Here is a 21,386-nt window from a genome sequence, read left to right as displayed (position 1 = left end):
AAAGAAAAAAAAAAGCCTCCTGGGATCTCTATGAGGTGTAGTATCTGACGTTTTACTTTGAACTTCAGTGGGACTCTGTGGAATTTACATTGGCTGCCAAAGCAAAATGCTTCAATTTGAAGTGCAGTATAAACATGACAACTGTTACTCTGGTCACAAAGTTTATTTACACCTTTGTTGATTTAAGGCATTCTGGAGAAGCTGTAAGTTCTTCTGTACGCAAAAGTGGATACCAGGCAACGCTAGAAAACTTTATTTTCTGTCCGTAGCATTGTTGCTTGTTGACCTTCTTTACACTTATGGAAATACTTTTATGTAACTATTAACACACACTGTTATGGTTTTTTCCTAGGGATTATTCTGATCCAAAAAAGCTTCAGTCTCTCTTAAGTGTTCAGTCAAGGAATCAACAGGTATTTTTCAATAACTGTTATTAAATGTGCTTTAGAATTATAATTAATGGTGGTTGTGGTTTCTGGCATATGCTTAGAACATTATGTATTAGAGTGACTAAAACATGTTAGCAAAATCTTGAGTAGAGGATGCCTTTCGTCTTGTCTCTTTTTTCTTGGCAACATTAGACCTTCCGTGAGGTACAAATCACATTTAGAATGGGTAAAAGAATGAAACTGATCCCCTTCCAATTCTACTATACCATATTTTTTTGTTTAACAGGGAAAAAGAGGTTTATTTTGTATCTTGAGCAGGTTTCATGCAACTATCGTTGCATATATTAAAGTAGCATAGGAGATTTGTTTTCCTCGGTGCCCTTTCACAATGTCACACGAAGGTAGGCTTAAAGATGTGTGAGTAACAGCATGGGGGAGAGTGGTACAGAATATAAAATAAGATCAGCATTTTAACCATAAACAATTTGTCTTTGAAGAATAACACTTCAGCTAAAAATATCCAGGGCTTAAACACCAACTTACAGGAGAAAGTCAAATCTCTTTCACCTCAACTCACTTAGTGAAGCTTGTATTTGCCATTTGAAGCAAAGAAAACCAACACATGATCATGGGTGTGAGTCTTTGGAATCACAGAACATTTTCTCCCTTTCAATTCTGTAAAAAGATATGACAAAATGACTAAAGGATTCATCCATGTGAGGTGGGAGTTATGTACTTTCTACCTGGTTAGAGGCCTGGAATTGCTTCTGAGCAGAAAGCTGAAACATGTGAGTTGTGCAACCTAAAGAGAATGTGAAGGCTGTGCAGTTGTGGAATTGAGACAGGTAAGAAACACAGATAATGAGTATGTGTTGCAGATTTTGTCAAGCTTTGCTATCATAAATTTAAAAAGATGCCATTCTTCACCTTTTACTTACCTCTCGGTACTTATTTTTCAGTCTTGCTTTGCATCAGCTTTCCTACCACTTCAGTTTTGTTTTCCAGAGGAGGTGTGTGTATTCTATAATGGCAAGTTTTAGGTCCAAAGTTCATGTCAGAACTTGAGAAAAGGTACTTTGGTGTGATAATATTCTCAGAAAACTTAAAATGCAGTGTTTGCCTCATGACTACTATCCCTTCCCTCTTTAGCTTCCAGCTACATATATTGAAAGTGGTCAAACCAGTGTGACAAGATCTTGGCAAAATGTCAAAAGCAATGAATGAAGTCCAGTGGTCAATGGCAAGAATCAACAGAAGCTGTTGAGCTTGAAAAATTTAGTTAAAAATAATTTAAAGCTGATGATGACACTCTCATATCCCTGAACGAGAGATACCTTTATGTATCTGAGGGTATCACCTTGTTCAGGTGTTGAAGGCATTTGTATTTTTACATATGTCGGTTACTTGTACTTTTCATGTTAATCCAGTATTTGAGATGAGAGTTACGTACTTCTAATTTTTTAAACCTAACTGTTTATGTTCCTGCCTTTGTAAGTTTTAACCTTTCCCACTCACGGAGTATACTGGTGAGAGTTAATAAACTCATTTTAAATAGTGATCATTTCTTTATTTGGAAAAGTTATACTATTCTGATAGTCCCAGATTATGCATGAGACAGACTGTTAATGTCTGGCAATCTGAAATAGTGTTATTCTGTGGTAACTGCTGGTATGACATTTATTAGTTTTTGTTGCTGAAGTTAAGTTGTAGCAGAGCAAAACTGTCTCGTGGCAACTCACCATTTTTCTTTTTTTCTTCCTTTTTAGTGTGACTTACAATAATGAGAGAAATTTTAGCAGCATCCCAAGCATCAGGTGTTTCAAGATATCTTTACAACTTTAGTTAAGGACAGACTGACCTGCAGATCAGTACACCAAACACATTCATAACCAAGAAGGAGGGCCACTCTTTCTTGCCTTCCATGAATAAGCAAGATGCATGGATAATATCCCATATTGTTACAATAACACACCCTTTTGTGGAAATTACCAGCAGCACTTGTGGTTGTTTTAAATAACCACTTGTGTATTGGCTTTGAGGAGAAATACCTAGGTTATTAGGACAGAAGAATGAAGGACTGGGTATATGACAAAACTTGGATGACCAAAATTCTAACTGGTATGTTTTCTTGATCATTCATCTGTACATGGTGTCTGTAATCTATGATTTGCTTTTCTAATTTATTTTACTGATTCTATTTGTATTTTATGGACTGCTGTGTTTATAGTGAAAGGCCAGTGGTTTCCATAAAATTCAGATGAGTGGATGCCACTTGTTTGTGTTTATTTGTATTTCTGTGTATGTCAGGATTGGAAAGGGTAATACCTTTTCTTATGCTGCTCTCATTTATGTGAGGAAAAAATACAGGGCCTTACAAAATGGAGGGGGCAGAGAAAGATATTTTCAGGGAAAAAAAGATGCATTTTTCAGGATTTTTTTACTATACTCCTTTGCAGTGTATTGTATTTTCCTTTTTAAAGCCCAAATACATTTTCTAAAAAACCCCTTAAGTGGTACAGAAGTTTAAAGATGGAATCCTAGAGCATTCAAAGGTATTAGTATGTAACTACTAGAGAAATCTGAAAACACCACAGAGTTTGCTTAGACCTTTATTCAAAACCAACTGGGGAACTAGGGGTGTCTTCTTTATTATTTAAATGATAAAATTATCTAAAGTGAGTTTAAAAAAGATTATTTAACTTTTTTTTTTAAATCTGGTACCTCTTTTTCACATGTGAACTCAGTACTCACCAGTAGGAGGTCAGTGGCTTAGCTTCATTTGCCAGAAATCCAAGAATAGCTTACACTGCGATTTCCCAAGTTCTGTTTAAACATTGTGACATACTTGGCTTATATTTTGGATTTCTTTGGTGGTTCTTTGTGATAGTGATATGACAAAACAAGCCTCTTGTATTAAGAATGAAAGCACCCAGGCAAGGTTGGTGAAACAAGCATAAATTAGTGGATATGTAGGTAAGCTGGATATACCCTAGTGTGTCTACTAATGTGTATTGTAAATGTGACTGTAGTAGAAGGGGCTCTCAAATGTTAATCAGGCTCAGGGAGTGACTGTCCACCATGGTAATATCTTCAGGCCACTTTAAAATCTGACCTACAAAATTTGCATTCAGGTATATGGTTGCTGTTTTCTTTCCATGAAAGATTTGTGCTGTTCTGAAGTGGCCAGTTATGGAATCATAATAAAAAAAATGGTATTACTTTGGGCAGAATATTGGCATAAAAGGCTTGAGTTTATTTGTATCTATTTGTAAAACATTTATTTTTATGGAAGTATTTTTAGGTATTGGCATCATTCCCAACTGCAAATTATGAAATGGGAAGAGAACTGCCATGACCCATACACTTTTTCTGTTTCCAAGAAACCTATCCAAACAAATTTTGTCCTCTCAGTTAAAACAGCAACAAAAAAAACCAAAAAACACATGGCAAAGATGTCTAAATTTAGGTTTATTTTAAATAGGGAAATGGGATATATACTTTCAACAGGCAATGGAAATAGTGATTCCATTACTGGTATTTTATGCTGGATTACTGCCCCTGGACACTTTCTGTAAATCTGATTTGTATTTTCTGCCATGTCTTATGCTGTGAATCATATGGAGAAATATAAAGGAGGAAGTTCTATATGGAAATACAATCCTATTTAAAGAACATTTGAACTAAATAACAATTTATTTCCAGCATAATAGAATTAGAGTTTTTAAAAGCCAGGATAGATGATGATAATTCAAAAGAACATTTTAAATATAGCTATTTTTACTTCTGTAGCACCCATATTTTTGCATTTGTGCACTGAAGTTTGTGCACTGTGCAAGTATTTTGTGCACTGAAGTTTGCTCTGTGGCTTCTCGTTTACTTTGCTCTTTTGGGCCTCAAATTCAACCACTAAAAGTTTATATCAAAGCACAGTTAGTTTGTTCTTAGAGATGAGCATGTACTTTCCCTCATCAGTCCAATGATAATAAGGGATGGCTGGTAATGCTCTTATAATGTAATAAATTAATTTATAGCTGCTACTGTGTTTGAATATAAATGGTATTAAAAGTATTATAGTATGTTGAACAGTTGTGGTAGCTCACTAATCATCTAGGGAATTGGTCCTGAATCAAACTGTTTTATTTAAGTATTTAAACACTTTTTAAATTGCATTTGGTTTATGTTTTGAACATTTAATTTACAGGCCATGGGTTATTCAAGCTCTGTGCATCCATTTTCTTTGAGTATTAATCTGCCTGAGATTATTAATGAGGGATTCATGCTACCAGGTCAGTATGTTAACATATTGTTTCTTGCTTGGATAAGGGGATGCTTGTAAATGTCACGTGTATGAGTTGTGTTGGTGCTTGTGTGTAAAAACGTTTGTTATGAATGCACACGTACACGTATATAGCTATATTTCTATATGTGAGGATGGGAATTGAAAATAAACTGATTTCAAGAGTGGTTTTAAACCATTACTTCTAACTTGCTCAATTTCTGGTATTTCTTATGCCGTGTTTGTTGTTGCTGACCCTAACAAAGAAACTGTAAGTCTCTATAACAGATGGCTTGGTCATTGCTCTGAGCCCTAGACTTGGTGTTTCACTTTATCATAAAGATATGTAAAATTCCCATAATGTAGTAACTGAAGGAAATTTAAAGCTCCAGTTTAAGAACTTTTAACATTTCACCTCTTCTGGTTTTATTTATTTACTTATTATAGGTAATTCTGAACTTTTTTTCTTTTTCTTTTCTTTTTTTTTTTTTTTTTTTTAAATTTTCCTCTAAGAAATGCTCCACAGCCTGAGTGGAATTAAAAATCTAGCTCAGGTAGAATTCCTCTTAGTACCTTTGTCTATTATGCTGCCTGTCAGTTTATTATGATTAAAATGATATATACTGTAAAAAACAGTGTACAGATATTCTTGGTTTATTGAAAGAAGTGAGTCTGTTCCTCTGTTTTCATATGAGGAGCTGGTATGGGTTTTTTCACTAGTTTTCAAAACAACTGTCCTATAATCTAGCTGCATTCATCTAGGACTTCTGGTTAGGAGACTTAAGAAATGCCTCCTGAAGTGGGAGCAGAATTAGAAAAGTCAGCGTTTCTTTTGGTTCAGTCAAAAGAAACTGTAGACTTTTGAAGGGAGATGAGCAAATCACCCTGCACTGTAGCAAATGACTTTGCAAAGGGAAAAGCATACTGATAAAATAAATGGGGTTTTTTAAATGTCCAAGCAGGTTTAAACCTTGGGGCTACGCTACTATTGCATTACAGAATGTTTTTTCATGAAACAGATGCACCACCTACAGGCTCTACCTGTGCAGAACAGTCTAGGTTTATGAAGTCTGCAAACTCTTTTTTTCTTAGTGGTATCCTTTATTTCTCCTCCCCTAATTGTAGTATATGGAAACAGTAGCAAATTGTTATCTTAATTACAGAGAAGAGCAGCATAATGTAGACAAGTTGGTCAGCGTGACATGTAAGTGCAGTAGCTGATAACAGAAATGATGAGGCTGCTCACAGCTTTTTGTGTGAGGCTTAAAATGTTTAAAATACTTCAGGTGATCATTAAGTAAGATAGTAGTATATTCACTGTAGGCATCATCACATGAGTAAAAGCTAAAATTCCTGTAGAAGGGAGCAGCTTGTTTTTCTACATAAGTAATATTTCTTTAAGAAATTAGTATCTTTTTATGCGTTGAAATAAAAGAGTAAATTGAGCTAGTTACGGTTCAAAGAACTTATACAGTATTTTTCTCTGTTATCTGACTGGGAAAATACACAAATTGACTCTTTCTCACTAATATATTTATCTTCCTTTGTTCCATAGATATTTTCCAAAAGCTTGTTGCTGTTAGAAATCAAAGAGAATGAGTTATAGCAAGTGGAGCACATAAAGTAACTGCTTTATAAAATTGTTAATTTTATTTAATTAGCTGTTTAATAGAATAATGCATGCTTTTCAGATTTGGCCTAGGTGGGACTAAATTCCTTACCTTGTCAGTCTTGTAAGGTAAGACAATCTCTGTGTTACAGATGTATTAATAGTATCATAAAAATAAGTTCTTCTCTGTAAGTTAATTTGTCTGATGTGTGATTATTGGCTGTTTGAGATAAACAGATTGTAAACATTTGGACCAAACATTTGTTCTGTAAAAAGTAGCGCTTGTGAATACTCTGTCCTGAGCTACACATTACTGTGATTCAAATAGTTCTATATATTTTTAAAATGTAAATATATTTTAAAGTTTTCTCACACAAATTTCTGCTGTGGGTTTTCACTTGTAAAGTGTTCTGTGTCTAAGTATTCTGCATCAACTCAGACATCCCTTCTATACATTACTATCAGTCTAAGAATCTGTACTTAACTATTGCTGGTTTGTGGCTAAACTGAGACACAGTTGAGATCAAAATCAGTACAACTAGGGATTCATGAAAAATAATGACAATTGTGATCATACAGTATCAGACAACCTATTTTTAGAGAATTTAGACAAACATAGTGTTTACTTAGATATTAATCATGAACAGAAGTACAGACAGGGCCTTAAATTACTGTGCTGTTTAAAAATAAGCTGAATATTAACTTTTTACTTCAGGAGGCCTGAGTTAGTGTTCTGAAGGGTTACACAAAACCAAATTTTTACAATGGTGTAATAGAGACATTTTAGCTGTCAAAGAGATGCTAATTGTAGTTTGAGAAGAAACATCCTTGCTTGTCCTACTGGTTGTATTCTAAGATTTTAGGTGTATATTTAAGTGTACTTTAAATCTACCTAAGATTTTTAACATATTGTGTAAGGATTCGGTATCTTAATTTTTACTTTTCATTAAATATTTCTATATGTTTTTGAGTTGTAAAATAAAGTAATGTACTTTATATTTACACAGAATCACACATTTACTTACCTTTTTTTCATTTTTTTTTTCCAGACCTTAGTAAATTTATTATCTGCCAGAGACAGTAATGTGTTTTCTGGTGCCCTCCTTGCTCTGACTAGCTTAGTAGAATGGTAGGTTCAACTTAATGTGCCATAATTAACAGAAGCTTTTTAATGTTTTCTCTTGACAGAATATTAAAATTACTCTTTATGAGGAAAACTTAAATGAATGAAACCTAAATTTTATATTGAAGCAATAGAAACTAAATAGAAACTTTGGTCCATGCAGCAGACTTCTTGTTCATGTGGATGGCTCTGCAAGATTGGAATCACAGAATCTGTCTTTGCAATCTTTGCAGGATTCTGGAATTCCTACTGACTTCCTGCATATAAAAATCTTCTGTCCTCAGCTTAATATAACAGTACCTCACAATAATCAGGTAGAATATTGCTCAGTGTAGTAAATAATAAACTCATACAGCCAAATCCATGTATATGTGCCCTCTTCTCATTAATTAGTGGTTAAATAAAGATTAGAAGGGAAAAAAAAGAGCAAAAAGGGGGACAGAGCAACTTTCATCTATAATGGTATTACAGAAGAAAAACTGCTGTTATTGATCTGCTGTCTCCCAGACTTTCCAAAACTCTGATTCAGTTTAATTTGTTTTTAATATCTGTGTTAATTTAAATTATGTTACACATACATTTTCAACTTCCATTTAACTTTCTTCACTGAATATAATGTAGGATTTTGTGTTACATTTGGACTGGGCAAGAAAGAGTTCAGGGTGTATTACAAATGTTCATAGAAATTGTGGTTGTTTTTAAAAATGTACTCCATTTGCTTAATTACCAGTAAGACCCAAAATATATTTGTGTCTTCATTTTTATGCATTCAAATTTACTTTTTTTGTACTGGGAAAACTGGAAAATTGTTGCACTGTTACTCTTAACCCAGCATATATTTGTGGCTTTAAGTGCTTGCGTGCATAATTGGATATTATTACTTAAGACTTGGGGAAAATTAGTTCATTAGATGTACAAAGAAGGAGTATAAAGAGCAATGTGTGTTTTTCATATAATTTCATCTGATATAAATGGCAGGAATTATCAATTTGTAGTCCAGAATATAGGGAAGAGATAAGTGAGATTGTTGAGAGCTTGCTGGTGATATTACATGAACACAATTTTCTCTCTAACAGGTGAGACTTTGTTTGTGGATTGATTGTGTTAAAATAAATCTTGACTTTTTATTTAGGGATGTGTGTATTTAGAGGAATTAGAAAATGTGCCACTTGAATATACCCAAGGTCAAATTCTGATACCTGTGTATTTTCAGTCGCATACTGATACAGCAAAATCTTTTCCAGCAGATTCATCGTAATCCGTCTCTCTCTCCCCTGATGGCCTCCAGTGCAAATGAATTGCAATGTTATCATAAAGTGATAGCAATCACTTTTCTTGGTGCATCTCTTTGTTGCTCCTGTCAGACCTGAGTGGTTAGATGGGAAAGCATGCTGAGCCCTGACAGTTCCTGGGATGCCCAATATAAACTAGTAAAATTGCAAGACCTAGAGCTGCTGTAGTTGATGCCAGAGGCTGAGTCAGATCCCACATCCTCTTCCTTAGAAAATTATCAATGTTCCTTCAATTGTTTAATCATCTCAGCTGAGACTGCAAGCAAAGCATTACTGAATTCCAGTGAAAAATAGAAAGACTTTCAAATTTGACAATACATCACTTATCACCTTTAAAATTCTGAAGAGGTTTTTAAAATTTCATGCTTAACTATTTCACACATATCAGTGACCTTATATGTGACTAAGAATAGACAAAATTAATATATAAAAAGGTTTTATTTAGTTTCTGTGTTTGAAAATTCTGGGTTATATGTAAATCAAAAGTTAGATGTAAGCCGTAGAATTTGAATGTAGACAGGAAGATGATGAACTTGAATGCCATTTACGGATAATTTTAAATTCAGATATGAATCTGAATTCACGTGGAGCTTTTTTGCTTAAAGTGGAAATGGATATCCTGAACCACATTTTCTATGGGAAGTCCACCTTCATTGCTGTAATGAAAGTTTTATATAAACCTTTTAAGGTATATATCCAATCACTTTCTAAATATAATATTCAAAATATACTAGAGAAGAATGATGCATTTTTGTGTTATCTGTGGAACTGGGCTATTTGAGTTCAACAGAAGGACTTCACAAGTTCATGCAGTCAGTGCTACTTGTATTACTAATGCCATTAATAAGATGGTAGCACGGATGACTGCAGCACACCTGGCCACCTCCCATCCTGGCTGAGTATGCCTGGTTGACTTTAACCAGGTTGCAGTGACTTTAAGTTGTTGTCTTTAACTTTTTTTTTCTTAATAGGAGATCTCTGTTCTTTTTTAAACTTCCTTTGTTTTTTTTCCCCTTTTCTAATTGACAATACAAAGTAGTGATGGCGTTATTGTTGAAATTTCTTGCTGATTTTTTTTTTTTTAGGTTCACAACAGAGTTGCTATGACTCCTTTGTGCAGAGTCACGAGTCAAAGAGCAAATAAAAATGTATGAAGGAGTTCCAGTCCTGCTCAGTTTGCTCCTTTCTAATTACATCAAACTTCTATGGAGTATAGTTTGGATTCTGGTACAAGTTTGTGAAGATCGTGAGCCTAGTGTGGAAATTTGGATCTGGGGTAGAATCAAGCAGCTCCTTCATATGTTACAGGAGTAGGTTTTCAGTCCTAAACATCATGGCAATTGTACAAGACTGTTTGTTCTTTTAAGATATATTTGACCAAGCCCTGTTTTATCAAATAGCATCTTTGGCTTGTTCAGCTGTATGTGATGCCAGCAAAATTTAAAAGACTATTTAGAACATAATGAATAAGCAATATTTTTTCCAGCCTTTCATATTTCATTGTTATCCTAAGGCATTTTTCATATTTTTAGTGTAAACTAAAATAATGAGTAAGTCATAAATCTGGCATTACTGTCTGTTTAGTTTTCCTGTTAATCAGACACCTATTTAGTGAGCTAGAATTGTGAATATAATTGATGAACATGGTAAAGGAATTTTCTGTTTAAAGGCTTATTTTCTTTTTCAAAGTGTATTAGCTAATTTAGTGAAAACATTCAAAATTTCAGAACTTCAGAAAAGGTTAATAAAGACATATTAAGCCATTTTTAACACTGCAACTTCATTTTTTTTTTTCTTTCAGGGAAAGAAGTCTTGTATCTGACCCTTGTATCAAACTCTTCAGTTGGAAGTTTTTTCTAGTGCAAATGCAGCAGGGACAATCCAGTATCTTCATTTGTCAGATGAGCTGAATCCTGATGAGATACAAGAACATAGTTTCTCACTTCAAGCAAATAGGTTTATAAGGTCTAATACTCTGTTATGTCTTTACATACACTTGTGCAAAAGGATGCAAAATATTACAAATTTGTGAATGATTATACCTGCTTAAGGGAGTAGGAGCATCAAATTTGATTTGTTTCTTTCCAAATGTGTGATACCAGCACTTATTTTCAAAAAGTATGCTTTTGTGAGAAGGAAGCAAAGCATAAAGTATTAAGAATCTGAGAATCATAGGTATTTCTTCACCTGTAAAACAGTGACCAAAAAAGTTATTTAGTTAGTTTTGTGTTTAGCATAAAATTATTTTTATTTGATCATATTTTTCTTCACTATTTAAATTTTCTATGATAGATCAATATGAATCATATGATTTCAAAGTGGTGTTTTAATGACTTCTAGTCAGGTGAGGATTCATTTGTAGTTATGGAGCAAATTCCTTTTGGAGGAGATTTCTTAATAGAGTCAAATGGCCCTAAATGTTATTTCTGAATTTTAATTCTAGCTTGTTGTTCTGCAGTTACTTAACTGCTGCTCAGTGAGACTGATGCTTACCAGGTTGTACAGGTAGGAAGATTTAATTCAGTTAAGTAAGGCATTATAGTTTATAATTTCTCTTAATTGTTGTTCTTTGTTATCATAATTTAAGAGATTGGAAATATGCCTGTCTTTTACTTTAGTACTTCTGTTTCTTTATCATTTTACACACAGAGACATAGACACAAAGGTGATCAACATAGGTGTCTGGAAGAATAAACAGCCTTATTCAGACCAGGTTAATTTTGGCATCTCTTACCATGCTTTTGTCATATTCAGAATAGGATAGTAAATAAAAGTAATCACAGAATAAACTGAGAAATGCAAATTCTGAATTTCTTGACGTTTATTACAAAAAACTGTGCAGCTGAAAATTGGCATGTTGCATTTCACAAACTGTTTCTCTTTTCATAGGAGTGTGGTATTTCTGAGAGAACTTCCTGGCATTCTATCTCCAGGAAAAAAGCCATTCTTAAAATCCCTGGTTGTATTCCAGACCTAATCAAAGACATAAATATTAAGGGCATTAATATCAGCTAAAAGCTGTAGCCGGCTGTTAAACTCTAGATGTTAAATCAAAGCCTTCAAGTTAGCTTAAAACCCAACTAGAGGTATTCTTGGAGGAACCAATAAAATAAGAACCTTAAATGTGAACAGGAAAGAAGTTTGTGTATATTCCGAAACCATTGTTTAAGAGAAAATCAGTAAAAGTAAGTCTAGAAAAAAAAAATTATTATTTTTGCACACTAAAGTTGTCAATAAACTGTACTGATTTAGACAACTTTTATCTAAACAATATTATGATATATTTTAGGCTGAGTCTGCTTTCAGTAAAATAACATATCACTTGTTTAAATTAAATGGTTTTAACAGAGAGGTTTTCTGCATTGCCCCAGCAGTGCATGGTGACTGTTGTGTCAGTAAATCGCTTAAAAATTGATGGTACAATGTGCAGAGCTGGAAAAGATGTTTCAAACTTAACTTCTTCTGCTCATTATGTTAAAAGACCCTGACCTCTCCATTTGTTCAAACACCAGCCAACATCCCCCTTTCAAATCAGGACATAGCCTCAAGCATGTTCATTTCACCTGGAGTTCTACCCTACAACACCACTGTAGTAATTTTAAATCCTACCTCTTTCTTTTTGCTAATATAACTTTGAGAGTTGCATAATGAGCAAGGTGAAGCAACTCACTTGGGTTAAAAACAGAGGAAACAGGTGAGCAGCTTTTTCAGTTATGTGCCAAGGAGGTCAATCTGAGTAACCTGTAAAGGTTTGTATCATTGATGTCAAAGGGCTCTTGGGAACTTTTGCTTCTGCTGTAGCTGCTCTCTACCCGTCTGTCTGTCCTCTGTCCTTGTCACAGCCTCGGCAACAGTCTGCAGTAATTCTGGTAGCAGATAGAATGTGTTTGACTCAATGGCTCCACTGCACAGCCCAAAACCTAAGCTTAACCATGGTCTAAGCTTAATTCTACCTTCCTGAACAGTAGAAGTAAACATCAAGAACTGCAGAAGGGCCTCTGCAGAGCTGACACATATTCCCTTCAAGTCTGCTGAAGAGGAGAGTAGTGTCCATCAGGGATCTCGTCAAGTATCTGGGAGCAGTACTCCAACTAAAGCTACCAGTGCTCATCTATCAGACCTACAAAGTGGATGGAATAGTGGAGGATACGTGGTTGCATGAAAATGGAAGCTGAAGTCAGTATGGTTGTCACAAAATTCTGGAGGCATGGACAGACTTCTCAGGCTCTCACTTTTGGTGTTTCTCTGATTTATTTTTATTAAGACTTGAATTTTGTTTGTGACAATTCAAAATATGGTGCCACATGGTGACAGGAGATCTATTGCTGCAATATCCTTCACCTACAGAGATAGAAGCATTTCTTCTTTATCTGTTCACAGGCTCTTTTTGTGGTATCAGTTTAAATATAACAATGATTTAATTCTTATACACATTTAAGCTTTTATTTTAGGTGTGCAATAGGATGTTGAGAACTTGTCCATTGCTATTAGCTTCTGATTTATCTGAACATTGATTTTTATTTGTAGTTTGCATGCGAAGAGGCACTATTAATGCTGACCTTTTTTCTGTTTCCAGGCAAATGCAATATAGTCAACAGCAAAGCTAATTTTATCAAACAAAGAAAGGAATGCTGAAAAAGCCAGTTTATAACAGGTAACTCTCTTTATTATTATTGCACAATGAAAGCCTCAACAGTCCTTAAGAATTTTTTATTAATTAAAGTTTATTTTGAAGTACAGTAGAAAAAAAATAATATTTAAAGGGGAATCCTCTACCCCAAAACAACAAATAGCTCAGGAACTGAAAGTTAAATAGAGACTCAATTTCTGTTCTGATTTACTTTTTTCCTGGCACCTCATATAGTGTAAAGGAAAGTCAATATTTTTATTGTGATAATCTTTCCTCTACTTTTTCAGACTGCCTAGCATCAAATCTTCTTTATAGAGCCTTGATCTTCATTGAAACTCACCCTAGACTTGACACTCTACTAATATCTGTTTATTTCTGCAGCATTTTTCTGTGGATGTTAAATAAAATACACGAAGGCAGCATATAAAATAGAGAAAACTTAAGTGTAGAATAAATATAGGCCAAATAAGCATAGAATGGTTCTTGGTTTTGCATGTCATTACCCCCATAAATGTACTGGTTAGAGTCAACTTAGGCTAAAGGTCATCAGTAGTAATTAATTACCTGGTAGCTTTTCTTAGGCTCTGTGCAGTGGTGAGTGTCTCTCTAAGATATGGGAATGTAATGCTTGGGGGTTCAGGGATTGTGGATTCTCTGTTTGTATTTTCTACCTCTGTTGATGTCGGGATTGAAGGCACTTGAGACAGTAGTTCATGTTCAGACTCAGGTGTTGATTATTTCTTATCAGTGTAACAGCCTCACAACCATGAGTTCTGCAGTCTTTCATTACCAAGGCACAAAATGGCTGGCTATCTCTTGTTCCAAGGTCTTTTAAGACTAAACTATCCAATTAAGAAATGACACCTAGATTATTTTCCCTTTTAACCCAATAACTGATCACTCAAAGCTCGCAATGTGAACTTTTCTGTCCAATTACAAAATACCACTCAAACCCATGAACAAGAAGGTGAAGAAGAGCAACTTGCCTCCGCCCCAAAACCTCCATCTTGCTTCATATTTATTACTGTATTCTAAAACCCTAAACTTTAAGTTTTCCACCCTGTGATCTTAGGCACTTTTAACCAACTACACACCTGTAATCCCAATGCTATTAACCAATTTTGGAAGTCTTCTCCACAGCCTCAGGTCAAATGCAGTGCTCAAGTTTAAAATTCTCAGCATCCAGGATTCCAACAAGGGATGAGCACAGCTGCTGCTCTAGTTGGCAAGTCCTTAGCACTGCTGAATGCATTCATGATCCTGCCTCTCATGTGATCTTTGTTCTGACAGAGCCCCTAAAATGTGTATATAGCTACTCCACTATCTATTCAGGCAGGTGTGCTTGGACAGCAAAGAAAGGCGTTTCCTCAAAAAAAAAATTAAATTCTAGTGTCATCTTTCTCATCACAGTTCTTCTAGATTAGAATTGGAGGGCATATTTAGTACAGTAGATACCTTCCTACTGCAAGGAGATTTTATAGTGCACTTCATCTTAAGGATGAGATAAATACAAACCTTCCTGGTGGGTAGGTATATGGAACTAACATGCAGGCTAACAAACTGGAGCATATGCTCAGTATAGTTGCCTCACACAACTGTAAGGAGCTTAATTTGTGCCCACTGAGATTTTTAGATTCCAGTAGAATGTGTTGGAAATAACTCACAAGAGCAACTAAGCAGCTGTAGTTGGGTTGAACATGAAGCATATGAACTTAATGATCATATGACAACTAAGTCTGTTTTGGACAAGTATATTTTTATGAAACCTTGTTCAGCTTCTCACACTGCTACCTGTATTGCCTTTAAAAATGTTACTGATATGAAATAGGGTTGGAGATATTGGAATAGCATTTTTGAGTTTCACAGATCGTTTTCTTAGAATATTTGCAGTGTTGGTGTGGTTTCTCTACTGCCCCATTGTGTGTGTTTTCAGTGATGAAATTTTCATCTTCTTTCTGCCACTCTAGCTTAGTGATCTTAATTCATGACTGTCTTTGTTTGCTCAGCTATAAGTGTGCCATATTGTTGAGTCTTGACAAATAGAGCTAAGGATGAGTCGCATCAAAGCATACATATTAACCACCTACCAGTAGCTGTTTTAAAGAACTTTCTTTGTATTGGAACTAAGGTATATGAAGAAGCTGATGTACATAAAGTTGTCTGTAAATATGACAAATTTAGGGTCAAAAAATTGAGTAATCTCTTATTTTCTGCCTCTGTTAGAACTTACAGTATCCGACACTGCATTTTTCAGAAATTTGCTTTTTTACTGCAACAGTACAAACCCACTGATTACATTTACCTTTTTCAGCTTTGGAGAAGAAAGCAGGTCTCAAGTCTTGAGCTATCTACAGATGAAAAGAGATGATCAAGATTTAGGTATGCCTCAGCATGTGCTGTAGCTATCATCACCACTTCTTTTTTTTTTTTTCCACTTGTTCTCCCCCCTAAATGTCCTTGCATACTTTTAAAATACAGGAGGAACTTAATATATTTTTATTCCCTTTGTTATCAGGTTAATAAGATAATCTGTCATTTAAATACAAAGTGTGACAGTGTGTAAGATGTGAAGGGGAATCCTTGTTGTTTATCAGTGGCTTTTCCACATGTCTCATAAATCTCTCCTTAATTGAAGTGCTTTTCCTTTTCAGAGCCCTGAGATTTCTCTTCAGTAAGGAAAGAAATCAACATATTTTTGAAAGGTGTGTTAACCATATGTTTTGAAACTCTTTTAGGATAGCTTTCAGAAGTCCAATCAGAAAGAAATATTTTCTAAATGTCATTTATTTTGTAATGGGCAATTTTTGTCATGTCCACAACTACAGATAGTCATTCCTGCATTGCATCCAGTGCCAGTCTACAAGATTAGGTGTTCAGTACTGGGACTTCTGTTGTGTGCATGACAGACAACCTAGCTCTGTGTGGGCTCTTTCTAACCCCCATGAATAAACCTTTTATATATGTTGAGGCCAGATTTAACACTGCTGGCAATAAAACATAGTTTTACCTTGAAGATTAACATGTGCATTTTGCAGCCCTGGATAGCAGCAGTTAACTGGAAGCAGATAAATTTTTTCTCTGAGCCCTCTACTCCTTTACTATGGGGTTGACTTTGCATCAAGCTGTTTTACTTAGGAGTGTTGCTAAAAGGTTTGGATCAATAAGGACAAACTGTTTTCCATCAATTACCATTTTTACTAGTAAGATGAACATTTCACCGTGTTGGCTACAAAGGTCATGTGAGATCTTACAGTGTGATTTGTAGCATTAGAGTAGTAATCAGAGTGTCTAGGAGGTCTGCCTGTCAGTACTGTTTCTATATGGGGTTTTTTTATGTATCATGAATTACTAAAGTTCTTTACATGACTTTGTGTTATTTTTAAAAAGTGGATATTGTACTGAAAGTGCCTCAGTTTATAATGAATTTTTATGGTTGGTGACAAATTTTTGAAGAATCTGAACTAAGTTACTGTCTCTTGATTTTTCCAAATGCCTAATCTTTTGCATTTCTACTTATTACAGAAGTTAAAAAAGAAACAAAACTTCAGTCAAGCATCTAACTAATAAATTGTTGCCTCTTATCTGTTGGCTTTTGCTTTTCCCATCCTTTTCATCTTTTGAACTAGGATTATTGGCCAAAAATTCTAAAATGGATGTCACGGTTCTTTAAATGCAGACAAATGTTAATCCTATCACAGTGCATTACAAGAAGAAACTCAGATACACAAGCATAAAAGAAAGTACTGTAAGAAAAAAACCTCAGGTTACTGGAAATTCAGAAGGTGCCTTGACTTTAAAGACTTATAGTTGTTTGGAGAATTGGCATTTATATTGATACCCAGCAAATGGGGGCTGAAGTCTGACTTTTAAAAGGGGCTTCAACTCCTATGTATGTAGTTTTAGAGGCTTAATATCTTATTACATTAGTGAAAAATAGGTGTACTATTTAGGAGGTTCTGAATTAAGTTTTGATAAATAGTATTTGTATTTATTTATCTATCAGTAAAACTAGATGCAATGTAAACATGTAGCAAGCATCATTATTCTCCTCTAAAGATCCAAAGTGTACAATTAAAATGCTAAATAGGGAGAAAAGCTATGGCGAGTAGTAGAGTGAATGATACAGATTGCCAGCCATATTGTTTTATTTTTCTTTTCAATAAAGAGTTACCTACATACACCTGCCTGCTGAATGATTATCAGGCAGTGGTTTCCTTATAGTTCTGTGACATAAATTGTGGAAAAACTCAAACAAAAAAGAGTAGAACTAGGTTAAGGTGTATCTATCTGTACAAATACAATTTTTTCAGACTGAAAAATAATAGCTTTTTACCTCAAATACTCTATTTTAAACTTATTTCTGTATAAATACAATGTTCTATTAATTTATTTTATGAGATAACATTGTATGTAGAGATGGAGCTCATGGAAGGGGTGCCATTGGGAGAAACTTTCACTCTTTGAAGGAAAGCAACAACAATTTACAGAAGACAGAATATGGCATATATTTATCTGAGTAAGGGCCTCCATTTTTTTTGCCAGGATTTTCCTACCTGTAATTAGTAGCACCATGTTTTTAGGCAAATAAATGACAAAGTAATGCTTATTATATCAATCACTACTACATAGCTGTGAATTTAGTGTGTCTTTATTTGGTTTGTAGTTAAGAATCTTTCTGAGGCTCTTTCTGTTTGTTTTTATGCTTTGTCTAGCTCTTTGTTATTTGCATAAAGAGAAAAGGATTGTTCATTAAGATCTCACTGTGAACGATGTCATGTTGGGGGATAAAGACAAAGTTACAATTATTGAGTAGAGCTGCTTTGCTTGAAGACAATTTCTCAAGATGTACCTGAGAAGCATTTCTTTACTGAAACTCTGGGTAGGTTTCAGATTCCTGGATGTTGGTTATCATTCTTAGAAGCTAGTAAATTATTGCATTATTATACTGTTGTGTGAAATCATTGAATCACAGAATGGACTGGATTGAAAGGGACCTTAAATATAATTTATTTTCAAACCCCCCCGTGGGGGGCCTTTCTCTAGATCAGGTTGCTCACAGTCTCATCCATCTTGACCTTAAACACTGCCAGGGATGGATGACCTGTTCCAGTACCTCACTACCCTCACAGTAAAGAATTTTTTTCCTAATATCTAATCTAAGCCTACCCTTTTCCAGTTTGAAACCATTCCCGCTTGTCCACTCATTATGTGCTGTTGTTAAAAGTCCTTCTCCATGTTTCTCAGGGGCTCCCTTCTGGTACTGGAAAGCCTATTAGGTCACCCCAGAGCCTTCTCTGCTGTTGTAGGGAACCATGTCAAAGGCTTTTCTGAAGTCTTGATAAATTATATTTCTAGCCCTTCCATTGTCTACTGATGTAGTCAGTCCTTCATAGAAGGTCACTATGGTCAGGAAGGACTTGGCCCTTGTTGAAGCCATGCTGACCATCTCAAATCACCTCCCTGTTCTACATGAGCCTTCGCATAGCTTCCAGGAGGATCTGTTCCATGACAGATTCTGTTCCCAGGCACAGAAGTAAAATAATTGCTAATGCAAATTTTGCGTCATCAGCCATGGCTATATTTTTTGCATCTGTGGATGGTAAATATGATGGAGATGATTTAGCCTTAAAATATATAAACTATAGTTATGTTTCAAGGCCTGTTTTTATTTAAATTAGCAAGAATATTGAAATAATAAAGATTAGAGAACAAGTGCTGATGAACATACAAAGTATAACAGCTGTCTATTCTATTCTAATTCTGCCATGAAATTGTTGAGCTTCCTTTAGTTGTTCCCAGATCAGCTGGAGTGAGGTGCCATTTGTATAACTCTGAAGTAGTGAATATTCTTGATATATGCTTCTGTAATTGCCACAGTGTGGAGGAAGGAACCTAGGCAGGTTCCAGGACAGACTTTGAAAGCAATATGTGTATGAGCAGTACAAAGCGTGGCATAGTTTTAGTCTTTGAGCAAATTAATACAACCTGGTACACACAGCCAGCCTTCCAGGCAATTCAGATCCTGTAGTTTTCGACGTTTTCAAAGAACTACTGCTTGTTTTCTTGCTGCTCATGACACTGAAGAAAACAAACAATTTGAAAGCTGCAAAATTGTTGTGAGAAGTCTTTATGCAAAATTCCATCTCTCTTCTTTAAATATAACAGTAAACTGAAGACACACATGCACACCCATCCACAAAACACTCAGATATAAATATTTAGCAACTGTTGTTTCATAGTAAATATTTTTACCGCATTATCTACATATTTAAATTTATTCATTATGAAATAGTATGTGCTAAACCCCCTCGGATTCTTAGTAATGATGCAGTTTTGAAAGAATGTGATTTAATGGTGCAATTGTCCTTGAGTGATGAAAATAAATACTCCAAATATGATTTTAAAGTATCATATAATTGTATTTTATATCAACTACTGCCACTGAGGGGCACTCTTGTCTCAACAACCTTTCCTTATCTTTAGTCCATTCTAAATATGGAGAAGTCTGAATGTACTTTCAAGTATAAGCTCAAAATTGCCCTTGAAAAGCAGTTATATTTCTGTTAAAGATTTAAAGGAGTTCAGGAAAATTGGAAGAACAGAAACTTATTTGGATCATTTCTACTGCAATTAGTTCAAAACTATTTCAGTATTTGAACAATCACTCACTTTATTTAGTCCTACAGCTACAAGTGTAGTACCTAATGAATTTTTGGTGAGAGCTGAAGAACTTTTATCTATTGTTTCTGAATTCTATTAAACCTTGCTTTTTTATCACCTTAATGAAATTACAACCAATTTACATTCTCTCTGATGATAGTTAATATGTACTGTATAGATGCATGCTGTGGTATTGTTCCTACTCATACAGTGCATATATGCCAAAGACTGGAGCATTTGTGATCTTAATGATTATGTCTCACAATAGTTGAGGATAAATGTACTGTCCATTTAGTACATTTCAAGAGTTCTTGGTGAAAGTTTGTCCTGATTTTGGTTGGAATGGAGTTAATTCTCTTTCTTGTAGCTGGTCCAGTGCTGTGTTTTGAATTGACTATGACAGTAATGTTGATAACACACCGAGGTTTTAGTTGTTGCTGAGGACTGTATACTCTAAATCAAAGACTTTTCAGTTCTCCATGCTCTGCCAGCAAGGAGTTGCACAACAAGCTGGGGGTGGAGAATACATCCAGAATGGCTGACTTGAGCTAGCCCAAGGGATATTCAATACCATATCCCCAGTATATAAACTGGGGCAAGTTGGCCAGGAGTTGCCAATGGCTGCTCATGGACTGGCTGGGCATCTTTCAGCAGGTGGTAAGCAACTTCAGTGAGCATAATTTGTTTTTCTTGAGTTTTATTCTGCCCCATGTTCTTTTAATTACAATTGCTATTAATAATAGCAATTATAGATATATAATTCTATAAATTATAATACCATAATACTGAAATATTATATTTTATTTTGTTTCAGTCATCAAACTGTTTTTACGTTGACCCCTGAGTTTTATTTCCTTTTTTTTGCAATTCTCCTTCACGGTGGGGAAGGTAAAAAATTGAGTGTGTGGTGCTTGGTAGTTGGCTTGGGCTGAACCATGACAAAGTTACAACAAAATGTCAGATGAATGTGAAGCATATGCTAAAATGCTGAGAAATCTCTGGATTGAATTTTTCCTGTCAGCTTTTTAAAAAGAGAAGGTCTGCTCTAAAACCTACTAAAAACTGTACTTCTGCATTTACAAGCTGCATGCTCATCCAAAATAGACAGAACTCAATTTTTTGGAGTCTTTCAAATCTGAAAACTGACCCAAACTTGCCTTGATCGCACTAGAGTAGTGGACTGCCTGTGAAGCAGTGTTGTAGGACTGTGTGAGTGGGATATGGCTGGAATGATTTTGCTTTATAAAAGAATCTTATAACACTGCTCTATTTTCTTTTCCTCAATCAGTCCTTCTGGAAATAGTAACTCTTGTTAATCTCTTGCTATGAGAATCTGCATGCTGACAGTATAATAAAGGCAGATCACTCATCTGTAACTAATGTTCTTAAAAAATATTGTCTTTAGAG

At 34.9% G+C, this 21,386-nt stretch overlaps 1 protein-coding gene across 1 annotated transcript in view; it reads left to right on the top strand.

Moving 5' to 3' along the window:
* The window catches only part of NEK10 (NIMA related kinase 10), a 92,603-nt gene that overhangs the window by 1,104 nt on the left and 70,113 nt on the right, over positions 1-21,386 (top strand). Inside the window, 22 exon segments of the mRNA XM_038126894.1 lie at positions 1-35; positions 353-413; positions 1,539-1,608; positions 1,611-1,662; positions 2,150-2,184; positions 2,187-2,255; positions 4,593-4,679; positions 5,179-5,219; positions 5,791-5,869; positions 6,221-6,288; positions 7,324-7,403; positions 8,393-8,473; positions 9,775-9,999; positions 10,491-10,521; positions 10,524-10,639; positions 11,131-11,194; positions 13,266-13,332; positions 15,199-15,216; positions 15,955-16,025; positions 17,718-17,776; positions 17,778-17,830; positions 18,017-18,128. Of these exon segments, the coding sequence (XP_037982822.1) occupies positions 1-35; positions 353-413; positions 1,539-1,608; positions 1,611-1,662; positions 2,150-2,184; positions 2,187-2,255; positions 4,593-4,679; positions 5,179-5,219; positions 5,791-5,869; positions 6,221-6,288; positions 7,324-7,403; positions 8,393-8,473; positions 9,775-9,999; positions 10,491-10,521; positions 10,524-10,639; positions 11,131-11,194; positions 13,266-13,332; positions 15,199-15,216; positions 15,955-16,025; positions 17,718-17,776; positions 17,778-17,830; positions 18,017-18,128 (1,574 nt within the window).

This window comes from Motacilla alba, chromosome 2 (assembly GCF_015832195.1).
Source record: "Motacilla alba alba isolate MOTALB_02 chromosome 2, Motacilla_alba_V1.0_pri, whole genome shotgun sequence".
Classification (NCBI taxonomy): domain Eukaryota; kingdom Metazoa; phylum Chordata; class Aves; order Passeriformes; family Motacillidae; genus Motacilla; species Motacilla alba.
Note: the sequence above shows the minus strand (reverse complement) of the source record. Positions and strands in the feature narration are given on the sequence as shown.